We start from the raw sequence: 22,610 nt of genomic DNA, 5'->3' as shown, positions 1-22,610 counted from the left end.
AGGACAAACAGTACAAACCACAGTTACAATTATACACAAGTAAGCAAACTTACCTCTGTCAGGCTGATGGAGTGTGGGAGTCTGGGGTCCCCCAAATCCCGGACGAGCCCCCAAATGTAGGACCCCAAAAGCGGTGTCCTCTTGTGACGACCCCAGAAACACAGACTCCAGACCAGACGATGCAATAGAGCAGGAGGTAATTTTATTTCATTTGCGCAAATGGGCCCCCTACTGCTGCAAGCAGCGAGCAAGCGAGAGGAGCCCCAAGCAGCTATCTCACACAGCTTTTAAGGGGCAAAACCACAAAATTAACATACCATAGGGTGGCATAAGTTTATTGGGTAACTACAATGGGAGGAGGTCGTCGAGGAGGAGGAGAAATGGGGGCTACATGCCCTACGTGTCTAAGCTTGGACAAGGGGAGGTTGTCCTTGAAGAGCAGAAAGGGATGGCTACGTGCCCTACGTGCCTCACGGTTTCTTTGTTAAGCTTGAACAAGCACAGGGGAGGGGGCTTAGGTGCATACCAGGATGTTCTGTCGCCCTTATCTCTGGGTAGTAGCTATCTGCTTTCTCTGTGAACTTAGTTTACTCCCCATTTCCCAGGACTGTTTTATTAAGGCCATTTTTTTATGGCGGCTCTTGGCTCCTTTCAACTTATTACAGATATATATACATACATATACACATATATGTATCTTTTTACAGATAAATATATATACATATATATATATACCTGTAACTAAATAACTTTATTGCTTTAGCATGTTGCCCAAATCCATAGTTCTGTCTTTGTATTTATATAACATGAGAAACTCATAGAAATAATTTCCTTCTAATCTCAGCCAAAGCAACCTCACACAAAGTTATCTGCTACAAATCTGTAACATTCTTATATTCCCTTATATTCCTTAAGTTATTTGTTCTGCTTTATTCTCTCTCTCCTTGCCAAACACCAGTTTTATGTCATGTTAGGACAAAGATCACTTGCATTCTTTGTGCAAGGTGTCCAGTGTGTAAGAAATCTTCCTAGCCAAATGAATCAGTTTACAGGTATTTATTGGGATTCCCCTCCTGGGCAAGGTTCACCAGTTCCAACAGAGTGGGGGCCAGGGAAGTCATGCTTCAGAGGTTGGGAGGGCTCCTTTTATAGATACAGGGCTTGGGGATTAAAGGTTGAGGTGCTTCTGATCCTCATTGGTTGACCTTTAGGTGCACGCGGGACCTTGGCAAGGACTTTTTGTTCCTGGAAGTGTGGGACTTCTCTCTTGTGGATCCCAAAGCTACCTCTTTGTTATTTGGAACACATCTTGGGTGCCAAGACACATTATCATTCTCATTTTTCTCTTCCCTATCTATTGGTTCCTTAATTTGCATTTTGAAATAATCCTAAAAAGCCTTTAAAATAAGAGCAAAGAATTTCAAATTATTCTAAAGTAGTCTAAAATGGTTTGTCTTATATCAATGATTTATGTAAACAAAAAAGTCCATTGTCTTTTACAATTTTTAAAAAGCAAACAGTACAGGGGCCGGTGCTGTGGCACAGCAGGTTAATGCCCTGGCCTGAAGCGCCGGCATCCCATATGAGCACTGATTTGAGACCTGGTTGCTCCACTTCTAATCTAGCTCTCTGCCCCAGGGTCAGCTCATACCCAGCAACCACAATATGAGAGCCTCACTCCCTTAGGAAGAGCTGTGGCAAGAGGACTGGGTTGTGGATTTAGTGACCTGTTTCCTAACTGAGGGGAATTACATTATCCAGGAGGAAAAACAAGGGACATGGGTTCTCCCCCAAATTTCATGTATGAAATCTGGATTCTCCCTGAGAACCTGTGCATCCTAACCACACAATTTGGAAAAATACAGAGCTCTAGGGCTGAGCCAAAGTCACCACATTCAGGAATGAGAAGATATCCAGTGTCCCATGTGTCCCATGCCACATACCATCTTTTTTTTTTTTTTTTTTTTTGTTAGGCAGAGTGGACAGTGAGAGAGAGAGACAGAGAGAAAGGTCTTCCTTTGCCGTTGGTTCACCCTCCAATGGCCACCGTGGCCGGCGTGCTGCGGCCGGTGCACCGCGCTGATCCGATGGCAGGAGCCAGTAGCCAGGTGCTTTTCCTGGTCTCCCATGGGGTGCAGGGCCCAAGCACCTGGGCCATCCTCCACTGCACTCCCTGGCCACAGCAGAGAGCTGGCCTGGAAGAGGGGCAACCGGGACAGAATCCGGCGCCCCAACCGGGACTAGAACCCAGTGTGCCGGCACCGCTAGGTGGAGGATTAGCCTAGTGAGCTGTGGCGCCAGCTGCCAGATACCATCTTGCAAGCAGGAGGCAACTAATCCCACAAACTCACCATATTCCAGATTCCAGGCATCCTTCTGATGGTTTTTGTAGTGAGAGAACTTCACACATGACAAAGAATGAGCCTCGTGGAACCACTATAAGCAGCAGACTGGAGAAGCTGTATTTAGCAGCATGAAGAAAAAGAACCCATGTTGCTCTTCATTGTTGATCCAGTGTGTCTGATTGGACAGTTTGCTGAGCCAATGAGAAGGCATCATGTCAGAGAAGATGCAGCCAATCAGAGTCACACCTACTAGATTTCTGTGACAGTTGGGGAGAAGGGGTGCCATTCATCCAGGCTGTGGCTGGTGGGGGTAGTGAGGGTTGAGTACTGGGCTCAGGTCTGGAGGTGCTCACCCTCCTTGGGCCTCGCTCTCCTAAGAGCAGGGGCTGCTGTCACCTTCATGATGACTGAACCACATGAGAGTGGGGATCTCTCCCACCCTCCAATGTCTGTGATTCTGCTGGGATCTTATGACCTGGAGCTTCCAATAAACTCCTTTACAAGAGATGAAATTTACTCAAAATTTAATGAATTCTGAGCTTTTCATTTTCTTCATTTTTTTGACTTAATTTTGTTTTAGGTCATTTTGCTTTTTTAATGATTTGAAAAATATTTAAAGATACTCTATAGAAGTTTTCTAGTCTGCATTTTGTCCTTTAAAATGGCTTTCTATTTTTTCCTGCTGCTACATGGAAAGCCACTTGATATATATTGATCTTATACTCACTAATATCACTTAATTATCTTGTCAGTTTATAGTTTGTTTTGGATTACCTCTGTAGATTGTAGAGTCAACCACATATATTGAAAATTTTGTTGTTTAATTGGGTGTAGAAGGGACATTCCTCAATACAATCAAGGCAATTGATGAAAAACCCACAGGCAGTATCATAGTGAATGGGGAAAGGTTGGAAGCATTTCCACTTGTGAGAGGCCAGAGCCATGCCATGACAGGCTTCTCACAAGACAAAAAACTGACTAGGCCCAGGATGCCCCTGGTATGAGAAGATGAAACCTGACACTGGGCAGTCCTTGGTCCTGTCTGCAGGACCAGGTGGAGGCAACCAATAAGGTGGGCCGCCCTTGCTCCTGCAGGCCCAAGGGAAGGAAGGAATGCAGATGTAATACTTGTTTGCCTGGGAACTATAAAACCCTGAGAACAAAGAGAAGGGGGTCTTGGTCTCCCAGCACTGCATTGCATGGGAGGCTGGGGCCCCAGCATGCTGGACCTACAAATAAAGTCCCTTCATTCTTTGCATTACGGTGAGTCTCACTGGTTCTTTCTATCTGGGCAATTGGGAACACAACACACTGAGATCCGGTACCAGACAGCAATGCCCACTCTCACCATTGCTATTCAATATAGTACTGGAAGTTTTTGCCAGAGCCATTTGGCAAGAAAAAGAAATTACAGGGATACAAATTGGGAAGGAAGAACTCAAACTATCCGTCTTTGCAAACAATATGATTCTTTATTTAGGGGATCCAAAGAACTCTACTAAGAGACTATTGGAACTCATAGAAGAGTTTGGCAAAGTTGCAGGATATAAAATCAGTGCACAAAAATCAACAGCCTTTGTATACACAGGCAATGCCATGGCTGTGAAAGAACTTCTAAGATCAATCCCATTCACAATAGCTACAAAAACAATCAAATACCTTGGAATAAACTTAACCATGGATGTCAAAGATCTCTATGATGAGAATTAACAAAACTTTAAAGAAAGAAATAGAAGAGGATACCAAAAGATGAAAAAAATCTTCCATGTTCATGGATTAGAAGAATCAATATCTTCAAAATGTCCATTCTCCCAAAAGCAATTTATAGATTCAATGCAATCCCAATCAAGATACCAAAGACATTGTTCTCAGATCTGGAAAAAAATGATGCTGAAATTCCTATGGAGGCACAGGAGACCTCGAATAGCTAAAGCAATCTTGTACACAAAAACAGAGCTGGAGGCATCACAATACCAGATTTCATGACATACTACAGGGCAGTTGTAATCAAAACAGCATGGTACTGGTACAGGAACACATGGATAGACCAGTGGAACAGAATAGAAACACCAGAAATCAATCCAAACATGTACAGTCAACTTATATTTGATCAAGGAGCTAAAACCAATTCCTGGGGCAAGGACAGTTTGTTCAACAAATTGTGCTAGGAAAACTGGATTTCCACATGCAGAAGTATGAAGCAAAACCACACCTTACACCTTACACAAAAATCCACTCAACTTAGATTAAAGATCTAAGCTTACTACCCGACACCATCAAATTATTAGAGAACATGGGAGAAACCCTGCAAGATATAGGCACAGGCAGACTTCTTGGGAAAAACCCTAGAGGCACAGGCAGTCAATGCTAAAATTGGTCGGTAGAGGCAGGAGGTGGACGTCGGTTGGAGACACCAGGCGGTCGGCTGCTAGCTGGTCGGTGCTTGCAGGTTGTTTGATCCCTGGAAAGGGAGGGAGGCCTCTATGTTGAGAGGCAGCGGCCGCCGTAGTTCCGAGCGTGAAGTCGGACTTCTCACGCTTGTGTGCTGAGGACATTCAGATGTTGGCCTCAGCTCCTAGGCTGAACTCGGCAGACCGGCCCATGAACACCTCTGTCCTGAGACAAAGGAGAGGATCAGCCAGAAAGCTAGGCACGGCAGCAAGGAAGAGGCCAGGCGGTGGGAACCCTGCACTCTGGGCAGCAGACTGAAAGGTGACAAAGAAGCTGAAGATGGGTGGTGGAGAGAGGTATAACATTCCAGCCCCTCAGTCTAGAAATAGTAAGAACCAACAGCAGCTTAACAGACAGAAGACCAAGGATCAGAATTCCCAGATGAAGATTGTTCATAAGAAAAAAGAAAGAGGACATGGTTACAACTCATCAGCAGCCACATGGCAAGCCATGCAAAATGGAGAGAAGAACAAAAACTTCCCAAATAATCAAAACTGGAACGCGAACTTGTCAAGTCCTAGCTTGCTTTTTAAGCCACAAGCCAATCAGAACTATGCTGGAGCCAAACTCAGTGAGCCGCCATCCCCGAGTGTTCTTCCCAAACCACCTAGCCACTGGGGTCCTGTTTCCTTTAATCCTTCAGATAAAGAAATAATGACATTTCAACTTAAAACCTTACTTAAAGTACAGGTACAAAACTGTTAAGTGCTAATGTTTAAATTGGCCTGAAACAAATTTGACTAGGGAGTTTATTTGTGTAAAACTGATTAGTATAAGCATATATCTCATTTGTTTTGTGTGCACTGTGATACAATGGTAGTATCAGTGCAACTTAAGATAACTAAATAATTGTGCTTCCTACTAAGTGTCCTCAATTGAGTAACTTTGAGGTGAAACCATTCAAGTTTGGATTTTCATTCGTTTAGATTTAGGGGAGGGCAAAAGAAATAAGTTTTCTATTGTCTGTTGGGGGAAAGTAGTTATGATTATCATTCATGGATCAGTAGTGAGCTGCTTAAGGTCAGTGAATCAAATTAATCACCTAACACAAGGATCAAAAACTAGTTGAACCTTTGAAAGTTTATGTTCTAGAAACAAACTAGTAATGTCAACAACCCAATGCACTGCCAAAAGAAAATGTGAATTTTCCTTAATAAGTTACAGTTCAGTGGATTATGCAGTGGTGAATGGGAAGGGCACAAGTTTACCCATCAGCCTTCTTTAACTGCAGTTCAATAGGTGTCTGCTAATGAATGCATCCAAACCATTTTTTATAGGAACAGTATTTGATGGTCACTCAATAGCTTTCAAATACATATTTTGTATTATAGCACTGCACAAGCTATTCTGTCAGTGACCTTAACATCCCTGCAAAGCTTGCTTAAAGTGGGGAACTGTATAATGTGAACCTTAACTAGGGAAGAAAGAGCCATGTAAATACATGTAATCTTGTAGCATATGTCAAGTTTTCTTGGCTTTCATCTTACAAAGAGTATTTTGGTATGAACTTGCTGAATGTAAGACCATGGATTGTTTTTTATACTATGGTCTAATTTTAAAGGTCTGAAATGTTTTTAGTTTGCCCCTGTGCTGAAGTGCCAGTGTATGTAATGACTGATTGGGATGTAAACTATATTTCAGAGGAAATCCTAGTGTGTAATGAGTTTTATAATATAACTGAAAAAGCTTTAAGCTGCTAAAACACTTCCTATTTTTGAGAGATGTGAAATGCAGTACAGGAACACCCCTTCTCCCATCTCCAATCAAGCCCAAAGTTGAGCTGTTGTAGAGTTCCTCCAGTCTTAAAGATTCCTTTTGGTTTTCACAAATTCTTAGGTTCTATGATTCAAAAACACTTGAAATGTGTAGTACCAGTGGAGTTTTGTGTAATAAGTAATCCAGGGGACAACCTATTATATAAAAGCATTTCTTGCATATAATATCTAGGTACATTTTGAAAGGTAAATTCAAAAATAAAACTTAAAAATTAAGCCAGTTACACTGTTAAAAAATGCTAAAATTAACAATTGGGATTACAGCAAATTGAGAAGTTTCTGTACCGCAAAAGAAACAGTCAGAAAATTAAAGAGGCAACCAACAGAATGGGAAAAAATGTTTGCAAATTATGCAACTGATAAAGGATTAATAACCAGAATCTATAAAGAGATCAAAAAACTCCACAAAAACAAAACAAACAACCCACTTAGGAGATGGGCCAAGGACCTAAGCAGACATTTTTCAAAAGAGGAAATCCAAATGGCCAACAAACACATGAAAAAATGTTCAGGATCACTAGCCATCAGGGAAATGCAAATCAAAACCACAATGAGGTTTCACCTTGCCCCAGTTAGAAAGGCTTTCATACAGACATCAACGAACAACAGATGCTGGTGAGGATGTGGGAAAAAAGGCACACTAATCTATGGTTGGTGGGAAGGTGAACTGGTAAAGCCATTACGTAAGACAGTTTGGAGATTCCTCAGAAATCTGAATATAGCCCTACCACACAACCCAGCCATCCCACTCCTTGGAATTTACCTAAGGGAAATTAAATTGGTAAATAAAAGAGCTATCTGTACCTCAGTGTTTATTGCAGCTCAATTCACAATAGCTAAGACATGGAATCAACCTAAATGCTCATCAGCAGAAGACTGGATAAATAAATTATGGGATATGCACTCTATAGAATACTGCACAGCAATTTTTAAAAAATCTGATCATTTGCAACAAAATGGATGAATCTGGAAAACATCATGCTGACTAAAATAAGCCAGTCCCAAAGGGACAAATATCATATGTTCTCCCTGATCTGTGACAACTAACTGAGCACCTAAAAGGAAGCCTGTAGAAGTGAAACTGACATGATGAGAAACAATGACTTGATCAGCCCTTGTCCTGACTGTTGAGGAGTAGCTTATTATTTTATTCTTTTTAGTATTTCCTTTTTCTACTTAATACCATTGATTGAACTCTTTAATTAACATACAATTATTCTTAGGTGTTTAAATTCAACTGAAAATTGATCCTTGTCAAAAATAAGAGTGGGAATAGAGAGGGAGGAGAGGTACATTTTTGCACATGCTCACTCGGACTTACCCCTAATGGTAGAGCTAGAAACATGCCATGGGGCTCCAAATCCCATTAAGTTGGCAGGTACCGATGCCATCTTACTAGTCAAAGTGATCAGTTTAAGTTCATAATTGATCATAAAGATAGGATTAATTGTCAAAGGGATCACATAAATAAGATAAGTGCCTGCTAAAAATAATTGAAAAAATTAAAAAGGAGAGAATGATCTAACATGGGAAGCAAGATACACAGCAGACTCCTAGAATCACCAATGCCCTAAACAGCACTCTGGCCTCAGAATTAGCCCTTAAGGCATTCAGATCTTGCTAAAAAGCCCATGAGAGTTTCTCAGGCATGGAAAGCCAAGACACTCTGGCAAAAAAATGACCTAAATGAATGATCTCTGTGAGTGAGATGCCTGTGGAAAGAGGGGACCATCAAAAAAGGAGGTACCATTCTCTGAAGGGAGGAGGAAACTTCCACTTTGATTATGGCCTTGTCTAAATAAGGTCAGAGTTTGTGAACTCAAGAGATTTCCATAGCCTTGGCAGCTCATGACAAGAGGCTCGGTGATAACTGACATCATAAATAAGAGTGCCAATTGTTAAATCAACAACAGGAGTCACCCTGCACTTACTTCCCATGTAAGATCTGTGTCCTTGATGTTTTGTACTATGTGAATTAATGGTAAAACTAGTATTCAAACAATACTTTACACTTTGTGTGTCTGTGTGGGTGCAATCTGTTGAAATCTTTCCTTAGTATATACTAAGTTGACCTTCTGTATATAAAGATAATTAAAAATGAATCTTAATGAAGAATGGGATGGGAGAAGGAGTAGGAGATGGGATGTTTTGCAGGTGGGAGGGTGGTGATGGGAAGAAAAACTGCTATAATCCACAAGTTGTATTTTCAAAATTTTTTTTCACTATTTTTTTTAACTTTTATTTAATTAATATAAATTTCCAAAGTACGGCTTATGGATTACAATGGCTTCCCCCCCATATCATCTCTCCCACCTGCATCCCTCCCCTTTCCCACTCCCTCTCCCCTTCAATTCACATGAGGATTCATTTTCGATTCTCTTTATATACAGAAGATCAGTTTAGCATACATTAAGTAAAGATTTCAACAGTTTGCTCCCACACAAACATAAAGTGAAAAATAATAGATGATTTTTTAAATGATGATGAAATCAGATCAGACCTATTGTCATGTTTAATCCCAGCGAGAGTCAAGTTGGGAATTGATAATTTCTTTTTTTTTTTTTTACAGAAGATCAGTTTAGTATACATTAAGTAAAGATTTCAACAGTTTGCACCCCCATAGAAACACAAAGTGAAGTATACTGTTTGAGTACTCGTTATAGCATTAAGTCTCAATGTACAGCACATTAAGGACAGAGATCCTACATGAGGAGTAAGTGCACAGTGACTCCTGTTGTTGATTTTACAAATTGACACTCCTGTTTATGGCATCAGTAATCTCCCTATGCACCAGTCATGAGTTTCCAAGGCTATGGAAGCCCCTTGAGTTCTCCGACTCTTATCTTGTTTAGACAGGGTCATAGTCAAAGTGGAGGTTCTCTCCTCCCTTCAGAGAAAGGTACCTCCTTCTTTGAAGACCTGTTCTTTCCACTGGGATCTCACTCACAGAGATCTTTCATTTAGGTGTGGTGTTTTTTTTTTTTTTTTTTTTTTTTTTTTTTTTTTTTTTTTTTTTTTGCCAGAGTGTCTTGGGCTTTCCATGCCTGAAATACTCTCATGGGCTTTTCAGCCATATTGGAATGCCTTTAGGGCTGATTCTGAGGCCAGAGTGCTGTTTAGGACATCCGCCATTCTATGAGTCTGCTGAGTATCTCGCTTCCCATGTTGGATCACTCTCCCCTTTATTTATTCTATCAGTTAGTATTAGCAGGTACTAGACTTGTTTATGTGCTTCCTTTGACTCTTAGTCCTTTCATTATGATCAATTGTGAACTGAAATTGATCACTTGGACTGGTGAGATGGCATTGGTACATGCCACCTTGATGGGATTAAATTGGAGTCCCCTGGTATGTTTCTAACTCTACCATTTGGGGCAAGTCAGCTTGAGCATGTCCCAAATTGTACATTTTCAAAATTTGTATTTATTAAAGAAAAGTTTTCTAAAAACAAAATAAAATTTTGTTGTTTAATATTTGATCCATTTATCTAATGCTTCCATTTTGTTGTTTCCTTTTCCTGACTACACTTCTAGTACAATGTTGCAGAAATAGAATGGAAGGAGGTAGCTTTGTCAGAGTAAACTCCCAGGAAAAGAGCTTTCATTGTCTTATCTTAATGATACTGATTGTTATGGGCTCCTCAGAGACAATTTTGATTATAATAAAAAATTCTGATATTTTACTTCTCTTCTAACAGTTTCTTTAAAGCTTAGATGCTGAATTTAATCAAATGCTTTCTAGCAGTAAGCTTGAATATTTATGCATTTTATTCTTTTATTTTTAATGATTTATTTGAAAGGCATACTGATAGAGAACTTTCATCCATTGGTTCACATCTCACATGATGACAACAACCAAGATGGACTTAGCTGAAGCCATCAGACAGGAATACTAACTGGATCTCACACATGAGTGTCAGAGACTCAAGTATTTGGGCCATTTTCTGCTGCTTTCCCAGGTGGAACAGCAGGGAACTGGGCAAAATGTCAATTATTCAGAATTTAATCTAGCACTCTGATATGGGACTCCAGCACCACAGCTGGTGGGTTAACCCACTGTGCCACAAGGGGAGCCATTGATTTTGAGTGTTTTTCTTTTCTTTTTTTTTTTTTAGGCAGTAGCTTGATGTACTATATATATATTTACATACATACATATATATATTTGAAAGGCAGAATTACAAACACACACACAAACACACACACAGAATCTATCAGTGATGGCTAGGTCTGGGACAGATTGAAGCAGGAGGCTTGAACTCCATCTGGGTCTTCCACAAGGGTGCAGAGGCCCAAAGCCTTGGGTCATCTTTCACTGCATTCTCAGGCCTATTAGCAGGGAACTAGATCAGAAGTGCAGAAGGGGCTGGCGCTGTGGTGTAGCAGGTAAAGCCACCACCTACAGTGCCAGCATCCCATGTGGATGCCAGTTTGAGTCCTGGCTGCTCCACTTCTGTTCCTGCTCTCTGGGAAAACAGTAGAAGATGGCTCAAGTCATCAGGCAGCTACCCTTGAGTGGGAGATCCAGAGAGAGTTCCTAGCTCCTGGCTTCAGATCAGCTCAGCTCCATCCATTACAGCCATCTGGAGAGTGAATCACTGGATGGAAGACCTCTTTTTCTCTGTTTCTGCCTCTCTGTATTTCTGCCTTTCAAATAAGTAAATAAATCTTAAAAAAAAAAAAAAGAAAGAAGTGTAGCAGTTAGTACACGAAGCAGTGCCTATATAGGGTGTCATCATTTCAGACAGTGGACCCAAGATATATTTTTAATAACTGTAATGCTTGATATCTTGGGGATATTTGAATAGGTAAACACACAGGTAAATAACATACATCCCAGGGTTCATCCTTACCTTTTGGGTAGAGCTAAACATCAATGGCTCCTCAGCACTCCAATTCAGAACCACTCTCAGAGGGCTTATACACTGCACTGATGAGTAAACTTGCTTCGAGTGTCCCACAGAGAGAAATTACTGAAATGTGTCAACTGGACTCTCTAGGGAGCAATAGTGACGTGCAGTAGAACTCCAAATCCAGTGATTGGTTGGCACCTGTCTGTTGGGTCTTGTGCCTACTCATGTGGGTTAAGGGAGCACAGGAAGGCTGCAAAGACTGCAGCTGGCAAACCTGTCATTTGGAGGTTCAGAAAAGGGAGCAGCAGCATCTTTCTGTAACTTGGGGTCCCAGCAGGAAATCTTGTGATGTTTCCTCCCAGTAGCACAGAGGCTGCTTCTCTCCTCCAGGGTCAGGCCCCAGATTTCAGGTCTCTGCAAAATTGAAATGTTCTTTTGCACCCCCAGCCAGTGCTGAAGTGTTCTATGACCCCTTGCTAGCTGACAGCTGCTGTCATCTCAGCATCCCTTGTGACCTGGAGGATGGATGGGCTCTTGTGGTACAGTGTCCTGTTCAGAAACTCAGTCTCAGAGGAAACAGGTTTGGAGGAGTGGTGACTCAGTTTCTGAATATGAGGGACACTCATAACATGTTGAGGTACTGTAGAGTCTGACACATACAAACCCCTTGACAAATACTTGCCATCCCAGGAGCACTCTCAAAACATTGGGGGGGGGCACTGTTGTGACATAGTGGCTTAAGCCACTTCCAGTGATTCTAGCATCCCATGTGGGTGCCAGTTTGAGACTTGGCTGCTCCATTTCTGATCCAGTTCAATACTAGTGTGCCCTGGAAAGCATCAGAAGATGGCCCAGGGGCCAGTGCTGTGGCATAGCAGGTGAAGCCACAGCCTGCAGTGCTGGCATCCCATATAGGCACCAGTTCGAGTCCTGGAAGCTCCACTTCTGATCCAGCTCTCTGCTATGGCCTGGAAAAGCAGTGGAAAATGACCTAAGTCCTTGGGCTCCTGCACCCACATGGGAAGACCTGCAGGAAGCTCCTGGCTCCTGGCTTCAGATGGGTGCAGCTCCAGCCATTGTGGCCAACTGGGGAGTGAACCAGTGGATGGAAGACCTTTCTCTCTCTCTCTCTGCCTCTCCTTTTCTCTCTGTGTAACCCTGACTTCCAAATAAGCAAAATAAATCTTAAAAGAAGCTGGCCCAAGGACTTGGGCCCCTGCCTGCCATGTGGGAGGCCTGGATGAAGCTCCTGGCTTCTGGCTTCAGCTCGGCCCATCTCTGGATATTGGAGGCATTTGTGGAGTGAACCAGTGGAAGGAAGGTCTCTCTCTCTCTCTCTCTCTGTCTCTTCTCTCTCTCTGTAGCTCTATTTCAAATAAATAGATTTTTAAAAAGACTTAGAAAACAACCTACCAAATTCTACATGCTGGGCACAGGATCAATTCCCAGTGTCTGGGTCCCTGTTCATTGTAGTGATGTTATCACACCATTGCATTCATTGGCTAGATGATTTCAGACACAAACAGGAAGATACTCAAAGATTTATTTTTTAAAAATAGATTTATTTATTTATTTGAAAGGCAGAGGGCTGGCTTTGAGGGGTAATGGGTAAAGTTAGCACCTGTGATGCTGCCATCTTATATGTTTATGTTCTGGCTGCTCCATTTCCAGTCCAGCTCCCTGCTAATGGCCTGGGAAAAGCAACAGAGGATGGCACAAGTGTTTGAGCTCCAGCCACTCGCATGGAGACTGGAAGAATCTCCTGACTCATGGCTTTAGCCTGAACCAACACCAGCCATTGTAGCCATCTGGAGGGAGTGAACAAGCAGATGGAAGATTTCTCCCTCTGTCTCTGTCTCTTCCTCTCCCTGTGCAACTCTGACTTTCAAAAGAAACAAATAAATCTTTAAAATATAGAAGGCTGAGTGACAGAGAAGGAGAAAGATAGATAGTTGAAAGAGAGAGAGAGAGATCTTCCATCTATTAGTCTACTCTCCAAATGGCCACAATAGCTGAGGCTGAACCAGAACAAATCCAGGAGCCTGGAACTCCATTCAGGTCTCCCATGTGGGTGTAGGGGCCCAAGTACTTGGGTGATGACTCCACTGCTTTCCAACATGTATTTATAGGGTGTTGGATTGGAAGAGGAGCAGTAAGGACTCAAATGAATGCTCATACAAGATGCTGGCATTGCAGGTTGAGGCCTAATATTTGCACATAGTGCTGGCCCTGATTTTCACAGATTTCTATTGGTCACGATGGATGTCACATAGAACGCTTGTTTTCTTGGAAACAAGCAGTTAGACAGTCACTCCAAAGACACCATGCTAATCTGTCATACAGATCTGGACGTACTAGGAATCTCACATCAAGTATGCCCACTGTCACAGAATTTCAGACAATAGTAACATTTACTATGACACTACAACAGATGTTAAGCAATTTAGAGTGTAAACCAAGCTTTGAAAAGTTGATGAATGTTGGTGAAGGATAAAGATCTGGATAGTAGAAATTCCTGTAATTTTAGTATTTGTCTAAGAAAGATACATGCTTTCAACAGCTTGAATTAAAGCACCTCCCTTAGTCTTATCTTTCTGTTGAAAGGATTCTGGGATGCAACAGTGACATAACTGCTGAGGGTTTGCAATATACTTAGATTCTTGATCCACAAATCTGCACATCTCAGCTGACTGGTGTGTGACTTGTCTGTGGGCTTTTTTGTTGGGTCAGTCCATGTTGGGCTGTTTTGTGACACTGGAGTTTACCCATGTCATGCAAAACTGGAAGTGATAAGTGATATCACATGGAGGCTGCTAAGGTGGCATGTGTGGCACTTTTCCTGCACCAAGCCAAAAGCCTATGCCCTCATTTACACAGTGAGGAGAGTTAGAGACAGTGGGAGGATGTTAATAGGTGAGGAAACAAGAGCCCTTGGAACAGACAATCCAGAGAGGGGAGCACAAGGAGACTAATATGTGAAAGACCCTGAGACACTGGAACATCTAGAAGAAAAGTCAACCAAAGAAACAACCTGAGATGTGTTAAATAGCCTCCAGGAACAAGTCTGAGTGAAACCTACATTTGTTCTCAGGAAAATAAACTTTTCTCTGCCTTCTACTGCAGTTTAGTTCACAGGTTCCAATGCAAAAATGGAATAAGAAATAATCATCAAGAATATAAACATACATAAAACTCAGTTGCTGGGACTGGCATTGTGGTACAGCACATTAAACTATCACTTATGATGCCTGCACTCCCTATCACAGTGCCAACTTGAATCCTAGCTGTGTTCTTTCTGATCCAATCCTCTGAACCTGTGCCTAGGAATTAGCAGATAATGGCTCGATTACTTGACTCCTTGCCACCCACATGAAATACTCAGATGAGGTTCCTGACTGCTAGCTTCAGTCTGGCCCAGGCCCAACTGTTGCAGCCATTTAGGGGAGGGAACCAGTGAATGGAAGTCTCTCTCTCTCTCTCTGCACTCCTCCTTCATGTATGTGAATCTCCTTCCCTGTTACTCTGCCTTTCAGCAAAATAAAATCTCCCATCATGATCAAGCATTTGGGGATACTACACTTTAGGAGGAAATGGATTGATTTGGTCAGAGTACTCAAAGCAGCTTTTTTATATCGCACACTTATGTTTTTATAGCACTTATTATGGCATCAGTGTGAATTTTCATTCATTTTCTCGTATCTAGTCTGTGACCTATTAAAAAGCAGCCTTCCTGATTGTGTCTTTTTGCTGCTCCATCCCATATACTTAGAATAATGTCTAGTGCCTGATATGTAAAGAACATATGCTGAATGAGCAAACTGAGCTATTTACTAAGTGTTATGGGGGAGCTCATGTATAATCAATCCATTTATAAAATAAAGCTCAGCAGACTATGGAATGTTGATATTTTAAATAAAATATAGATGACTTTGCAGTCTGCCTTTGAACTCGGTCATAAGCATCAGCATCCTGGTCTCCTAAATTTGTTGTGGGCAGTAAGAAGACTTCTGTCTGCTCTGTTTAAAGATCCCCATGGTTCTCAGTGTTCAAAGAGCTTTTCTACTGGTGACCTTCCATGTCCACCTGGTTTCTCTTTGTACCCAAGCCTGGACTTGAGGATTGTGATTGTTGATATGGGTCCCAGCTCAAAACTCAAAATAGGGGCTGGCGCTGTGGTGTAGTGGGTAAAGCCACCACCTACACTGCTAGCTTTCCATATGGGTACCAGTTCAAGTCCCGGCTGCTCCACTTCTGATCTAGCTCTCTACTGTGGCCTGAGAAAGCAGCAGAAGTTGGCACAAGTTCTTGGACCCCTGCACCCATGTGGGAAATCTGGAAGAAGCTCCTGGCTCCTGGCTCAGGATTGCCTCAGCTCCGGCCATTGTGGCCATCTGGGGAATGACCAGCAGATGGAAGACCTGACTCTCTGCCTCTCCTTCTTTCTCTGTGTAACTCTGCCTTTCAAATAAATAAATAAATCTTTAAAAAAACCCAGAATGTACTCACTGAAATATTTTTTATTTCCTTTTTCATTTCTTCTTCAAGCCAATGGCTGACAGTGTGGATTGAGATCCACGTATGTGTGACTTTTCCAGTTTTTCTCAAATAGATTCCTATTTTTATTCCATTGGGGTTATGAAAAACAGTGGTATGACTTCAATTTTCTAAAAATTGTTGACATATTTTTTTCTGAATTAGATGATCCCACCTGGAGAATTTTTGACAGCTGTTGAGAAGAACACATGTTCTGCTGCTGTCGGGTAGAATGCTCTCTGTGTAACTGTTAGGAAAAGTTGATTTACAGTGTTCAAATCTACCACTCTCTATTGATTTCCCACCTAGATATCCTCTTTTATTTTGAAAGTGGAGTATTGGCCTCTTCTGTTTGTTCCATTGCTGTTTACCCCTTCAGACCTGTCAACATTTGCTTTACATATTGTAGTGCTCTGTGGTTGAGTATACATGTTGTTCAACCTAGAAAATTACACAGGTGGACAACTCAATATCAAGAATAATATGGGAACAAAATGAGGAATTCAAAATATACATAGAACCCTGAAGAAGACTCAATAAATTTTCAAGATGTAGAAAATGATGAATAAAAAGAAAAAAATAAAAACTTCTACTCCAAGGAAACACAACAGAAGAAATATTTTGTTATGCAGAAATGGGGTTGGGCTTGTATGATCTTCAAGCTCCGATGCTTTTCCCTGGCACAAATCCATGTCTTCTACTGAGAGCATCATCCCAGGACTTCTTCAGGGAGTGATCCATCCCACCTGTCAGTGCAAGTGGTAAGTGAGGATAGAACTAGCTCCTGCTGCAGGGGCAAGGGTCATGCTTGTTCTTCCTGCTGTGGCAGTGTTGGTGCATGAGGAGTTGGGGCTCAGGCATGCACATCTTATGAGGGAATGCACAGGCCCCAGGATTTAGCCCTGGCTGTGAACAAATGGTCTCTATGTTCATAACAAGGCACACCTGCTTCCACCTAGTGTAAGATGCCAGGGGTGACCAAATTATGTTTCCCTCAAACACAGCCAGGAGGGAGGGGATCCAGGCCTCACTCACATTGAACATGGCTTCTGCACTCTGTCATCAGTGTCCTTAGTGAGAGAAGATGGCATCTGCTGATTCCTATTAAAAAAAATCAACATAGCAGCTCATCAAAATGGAATCAGAAATGTTATTGTGGAAATGGGAAAATATAAGAGATTTTACAAAATTAGTAAGTATTAATGGCACTTCTGAGAAAGCATAACATGTTACCTTTTATGAGATGTGTATTTGCCTTTTTTTTTTTGACAGGCAGAGTGGACAGTGAGAGAGAGAGAGACAGAGAGAAAGGTCTTCCTTTGCCATTGGTTCACCCTCCAATGGCCGCCGCGGCCAGCACGCTGAAGCCGGTGCACCACGCTGATCCGATGGCAGGAGCCAGGTACTTATCCTGGTCTCCCATGGGGTGCAGGGCCCAAGCACTTGGGCCATCCTCCACTGCACTCCCAGGCCACAGCAGAGAGCTGGCCTGGAAGAGGGGCAACGGGGGTATTTGCCTTTTTTACATCAAGAGTTCTTTTTTGTTTTAAAGACAGAAGTGTCAATTTGTAAAGTCAACAACAGGAGTCACTGTGCACTTACTCCTCATGTAGGATCTCTGTCCTTAATGTGCTGTGCATTGAGATTTAATGCTATAATGAGTACTCAAACAATATATTTCACTTTGTGTTTCTATTGGGGTGCAAACTGTTGAAATCTTTACTTAATGCATACTAAACTGATCTTCTGTAAAAAAAAAAAAAAAAGAAGAAGAAATTATCAATTCCCAACTTGACTCTCACTGGGATTAAACATGAAAAAAAAAAAAGATTTGTTTATTTCAAACACAAAGTTAGAGAGGTAGAGACAGAGAGATCTTCCATCCACTGCTTCACTCCCAAAATGGCCACAATGGCCTGAGTTGGGCCAATCTGAAGCCAAGAGGCAGGGGATTCTTCCAGGTGCCCCGTGTGTGTGCCAGGGCCAAATACTTGAGATATTTCCCACTGCTTTCCTAGGCACATTAGTGAAGAGTTGGATGGAAAGTGGAGCACCCAAGACTCAAACCGGCATCCATATAGCATGTAGGCATCACAGGCTGGAGCTGTGCCATAGCTCCAGCCCCTATTTGATCACTTTTTAAATGTACTGTTAGTGTGGTACTGACAAAACAAAATACAGCTGATGAATTTTATCATTTAAGCATTTCTAAGTGTATGTTGAGTAGTGTTGAGTATAAGCACATTGCTGTGTTTGTTGAGCAATGTGGAGGATAAGCACATTGCGGTGTGACCAATATTTAGAACTGTTTTTCCTTATGAGACTGAAACTCTACCCAATGAATGAAAATTTCCTATAATTCCACTCTCCCTAACTCCCAGTAACTGCCATTCTACTTGCCATTGCCCAGGCTACAGATTCTTTAGGAGGTACAGTGATTTCTCAGGGTCACATAACTGAGCATTTAGAGGGAACCATGTTGGAACTCAGTTCTGTCTGCAAAGCTGGGTCCTGATTGTACCCAGCACTCCCTGGGGTTTTGGGATTCAGCTATGTGATTATGGACACGGCATGAGCCAGAAGGAGGATGAGACTTTGGAGAGGTCTTTCCTGCTGAGGAATCCTATGAAAGTGGATCCCAAGAAATGAAATCAATTTCTTGATGAAAGTCAACAATAGAACCTGGAACTCATCATGTCAAGCTTTCTTTGCTGAAGACCCACTGGAGAAAGCCATGTGTTCTGCTATGTCCTGACCTTCCAGGTGCCCAGACTCAAGAAATCCTGCAGATATTGGCTCAGCTCTCACTATTGATACCTCGGACATTTGGGCAGGAAGGACCCCATGGTGACATGGGTTGTCCCAAAGAAGGAAACTCTAGGCAAGGTCACCACTCTGATCCCACTTGGGCATTGCAACACTACTTCCCCTTTTGTGTCTGTTTTTTGGGAGCCTCATGTAGGGTGTTCTGTCCCATATAGGAATGCTTTATTGGAAGAGTTAAAATATGGGTCAGCCTGATAGGTCTACACTCTAGGTCATGGCAGACAGAATGGGAAGAAGAATGATGTGATGGTGCTTATCTTTTATGTGAATCCTAAGCTAGAGAAATGTTCAGACAGAAATCTGTGTTTGGCCTTACTAACAGAAAGTTACCTGGAACAGAAACAGTATTGATAGCCAGATGGGGTTATGATACCACCAGACCTACCTTTAGAACAATTGCACAGGGGCCAGCGCTGTGGCACAGTGGGTTAACACCCTGGCCTGAAGTGCTGGCATCCCATATGGATGCTGGCTCAAGTCCTGGCTGCTCCACTTCCCATCCAGCTCTCTGCTATGGCCTGGGAAAGCAGTAGAAGATGGCCAAAGTCCTTGGGCCCCTGCACCCACATGGGAGACCTGGAAGAAGCTCCTGGCTCATGGCTTTGGATCGGCGCAGCTCCAGCCATTGGGGCCAATTGGGGAGTGAACCATCAGATGGAAGACCTCTCTCTCCCTCTCTGCTTCTCCTTTCTCTGTCTAACTCTGACTTTCAAATAAATAAATAAATCTTTTTTTTAAAAAAAAAAGAACCATTGCACGAAGTTGAAAATGTACTTAACAGAGTCGTATACTTCTCCCTGGGTGAGGAGCAATTGCATCACATTGACAATGAAGCCCAATGCTGAATCACTTTGAGTGCACATGCAAAGAGATCTTCATAACCATGGCCTGGAAATGGCCAATAAGATCTCCTGCTCCTGTTCTTTAAAAAAAAAAAAAGAAATACCCAATTGTGTTGGTGAAGATACAAAGATTTTCAGCCACATGTGTGTTGTTTGTGGTAACGTAAAATGGCACAACCACCACAGAAAACAGTGTCTCTTAATTACATTAAAAATAGAATTTTTATGTGATCTAATACTCTCACTTCTGAGTATACATCTAAAAGTATTGAAAGTTCAATATAAGCAACATATAAATATTATTCACCACAGCATAATTCACTGTAGCCAAGATTTCTAGTGTGGCCTGTACTCACAGTGAAAAGTTATGCAGGCACAGAAGAAAAGGAAATCCTGTGACATGGATGAACCTTGAATATATTTTACTAAATGAAATTAGCCACAAGTATCAGTCCCCAAAGGAAAAATACTGCAATATTCTAATCATATGAAATAAATAAGGTAGTCAGAGGGACTGGCACTGTGGGGCAGTGGGTTTAAGCTCCTGCCTACAGTGCCAGCATCCCATATGGGTGCTGGTTCTAGTCCTGGCTGCTCCACTTCTGATCCAGAACTCTGATATGGCCTGGGAAAGCAGGAGAAGATGGCCCAAGTCCTTGGGCCCCTGCATCTGAGTGGGAAGCCTGGAAGAAACTCCTGGCTTCTGGTTTCAGATTGGCTCAGCTCTGGTTATCTCGGTGTTTTGGGGAGTGAACCAGTGGATGAAAGACCTCTGTCTCTGGCTCAGTTCACAGTTCAGTTCTGTGTGTGATTGGATCCTCCTTTGTAAGAAAATGGGCAGCCTCTCATCTTGGCCTGAGACTTGGAAATGCATCCAACAAATATAGTTCTAGTTTTATTTTTGTAGGACCTTTGTCCAAGTTTATCAGGCCAGAGGATGATCAATAATATCTTTCCAACATTTACATTAGCACTTCTTTCTCCATGAAGAATTTTCCTACAGAGAAAAAACATGAAAGACTGTGATTTTTCTCTTCTATGTCATGGAATTGCTAAGGAAATAATTCCCTCATTAACCATTGGAGTGATTGAAGTGAATCTAAGTGAGCGGTGCACACAGGAGATAGAGCTGAGTGAAGGCAGAAGCTCATAGTGCAGTGGGGAGGCAGACACTCCTGCAGTGAGCACAATCAGTGTTAGAGGGACTGGGAGAGGTTGAACAACATTGAGTGAGGGAGAAATGAGAAGGTTGGATAGAAGAGCAAGATGGAGTTATTCATTTGTGTTCACCAATTTAAACTTAAAAAATTTATTGGATGTATAGGAACATTTGTATAAATTCCTTTTTTCTCTTTCAACATTTCAGTTATTTTATTTGCAGTTTGTATTCAGTGCAAATCAATTCCATAACATGGGGAATTACTATGAATCAAAGCATAAGCCCACAAACATATATGCAATCCAAAATAGAGGAACAGCATTAGATATGAAGCAAACAGTCACGTTCATTCACACACACAGTGGACTCAGATCTGGTCAACCTGGTTGTTTCCAGGCAGGTTTGTAAAGATGATAAAGTGTGACTGTGGAGAATAAGATTTCTGCCAGAGCACTCTTAGTGAAGACATTTTCTTCCTAGTACACAGAGTGTGACCTCAGGTACTGATTAGGATAGCTTATGACCTACTAACAAGAAGAGCATTGAGCCCTTGTGAGAACGTAGGCTTCACAAGAACATGCAACTGCTTTTTCAGACATGCTTGTTAGGGTTTGCAACCATGACTGGGAACTACAACCAAGACCATGCTGAACAAAGAAAAAGTTTTAGGGCGAAGAACTGCCAGGAGTATCCTTAGAGGGAGAGGCGCTCTGGGCTCAGGTGTAGGGCTGGGGTTTCATAGGGAACTTTTCCCAAGGGAGGTGGGAGATAGGTGGGAGATGGATTGGAGCAGCCAAACAAATGGATGTGGCATGTGGGCTGGAGCAGCTGGAGAAGATACCTGATACCAGGAGGTACAGTATGTCTGCCTGATTTATAACTGGGGGCAGTTGTGGGAACAGTGAGGCACAGAAAGTCTCTCAGGCCTGATTTGTGGGAAAGATGAGGCTCTCCATAAGCACAGCACCTCTGTGCTTTTGCTTTCTGATGCCAAGAAAGAGTGGGGGAGATGCCTCAGGCCAGTGTGGATTCAGGACTCTCACAATGTTTATCTACTATATCTTGCTAAACGTGTTTCAGAGAATCCTTAGTTCTATGAACACATGCATGTGCTCTACAATAGGCTGTTGTAATCCTTATCAGTAAAGAAACCACACCTGGTTAGTCTGTGCACACTTTCTGGAGGAAGAGACCCCATGTCCTGTTTTTCCTTTCATTTGCACACCCCAACATGTAACCTTGGTTATCCAGACTACTGTGACCAAATTAGATATTGGAACATCTAAGCATCAGCGTGTGAGCATGCAAACTAAAGATTTCAGGGATGGTCTGGTTTTGAAAAGATTTCTGTGTGTCAAAGTAGTTGTAAAAGATTGGCTGCAGAATAAAATCGACTATTAGGCTTAAAGCTCCCTGTCACTGGTTCACTCCCCAAATATCTACATTGGTCAAGATTGTGCCAATACTAAAGGTGGTGTCAAGAACTCTATATAGGTTTCCCAAATGGGTGACAGGAACCCAGTTAGTTGAACCATCACCATTGCTTTCCAGGGTCTGCAGTAACAGGAAACTGGAGTATGGTTCTGGATGAAGATATCAAACTTATGCAGTGTAATGTAGGATTCAGGCATCTAACTACTAGACCTGCCTGCTTCTCTTATCCATATTTTTAAAATACATATAATATATGAAGAGTAATTTTATTTACTTTTAGCTGTGGATTTAAGATTTTTAAAAATAATTATTTATTTATTTGAAAGAGTTACACAGAGAAAAAAAGAGAGAGAAAGAGAGAGAGAGAGAAAGAGCAAGAGATCTTCTTTCCAC

At 42.1% G+C, this 22,610-nt stretch overlaps 1 protein-coding gene across 1 annotated transcript; it reads left to right on the top strand.

Annotated features, from left to right (window-relative positions):
* The first annotated feature begins 4,997 nt into the window (after positions 1–4,997).
* On the top strand, positions 4,998–5,501 carry LOC138848190 (proline-rich nuclear receptor coactivator 2-like). Its single transcript, XM_070067763.1, has one exon. The coding sequence runs from the start codon at positions 5,076–5,078 to the stop codon at positions 5,499–5,501; it is 426 nt and encodes a 141-aa protein (XP_069923864.1). The 5' UTR covers positions 4,998–5,075.
* Positions 5,502–22,610: the final 17,109 nt, after the last annotated feature.

The sequence above is a fragment of the Oryctolagus cuniculus genome, unplaced genomic scaffold (genome assembly GCF_964237555.1).
Source record: "Oryctolagus cuniculus unplaced genomic scaffold, mOryCun1.1 SCAFFOLD_35, whole genome shotgun sequence".
NCBI lineage: Eukaryota > Metazoa > Chordata > Mammalia > Lagomorpha > Leporidae > Oryctolagus > Oryctolagus cuniculus.
Note: the sequence above shows the minus strand (reverse complement) of the source record. Positions and strands in the feature narration are given on the sequence as shown.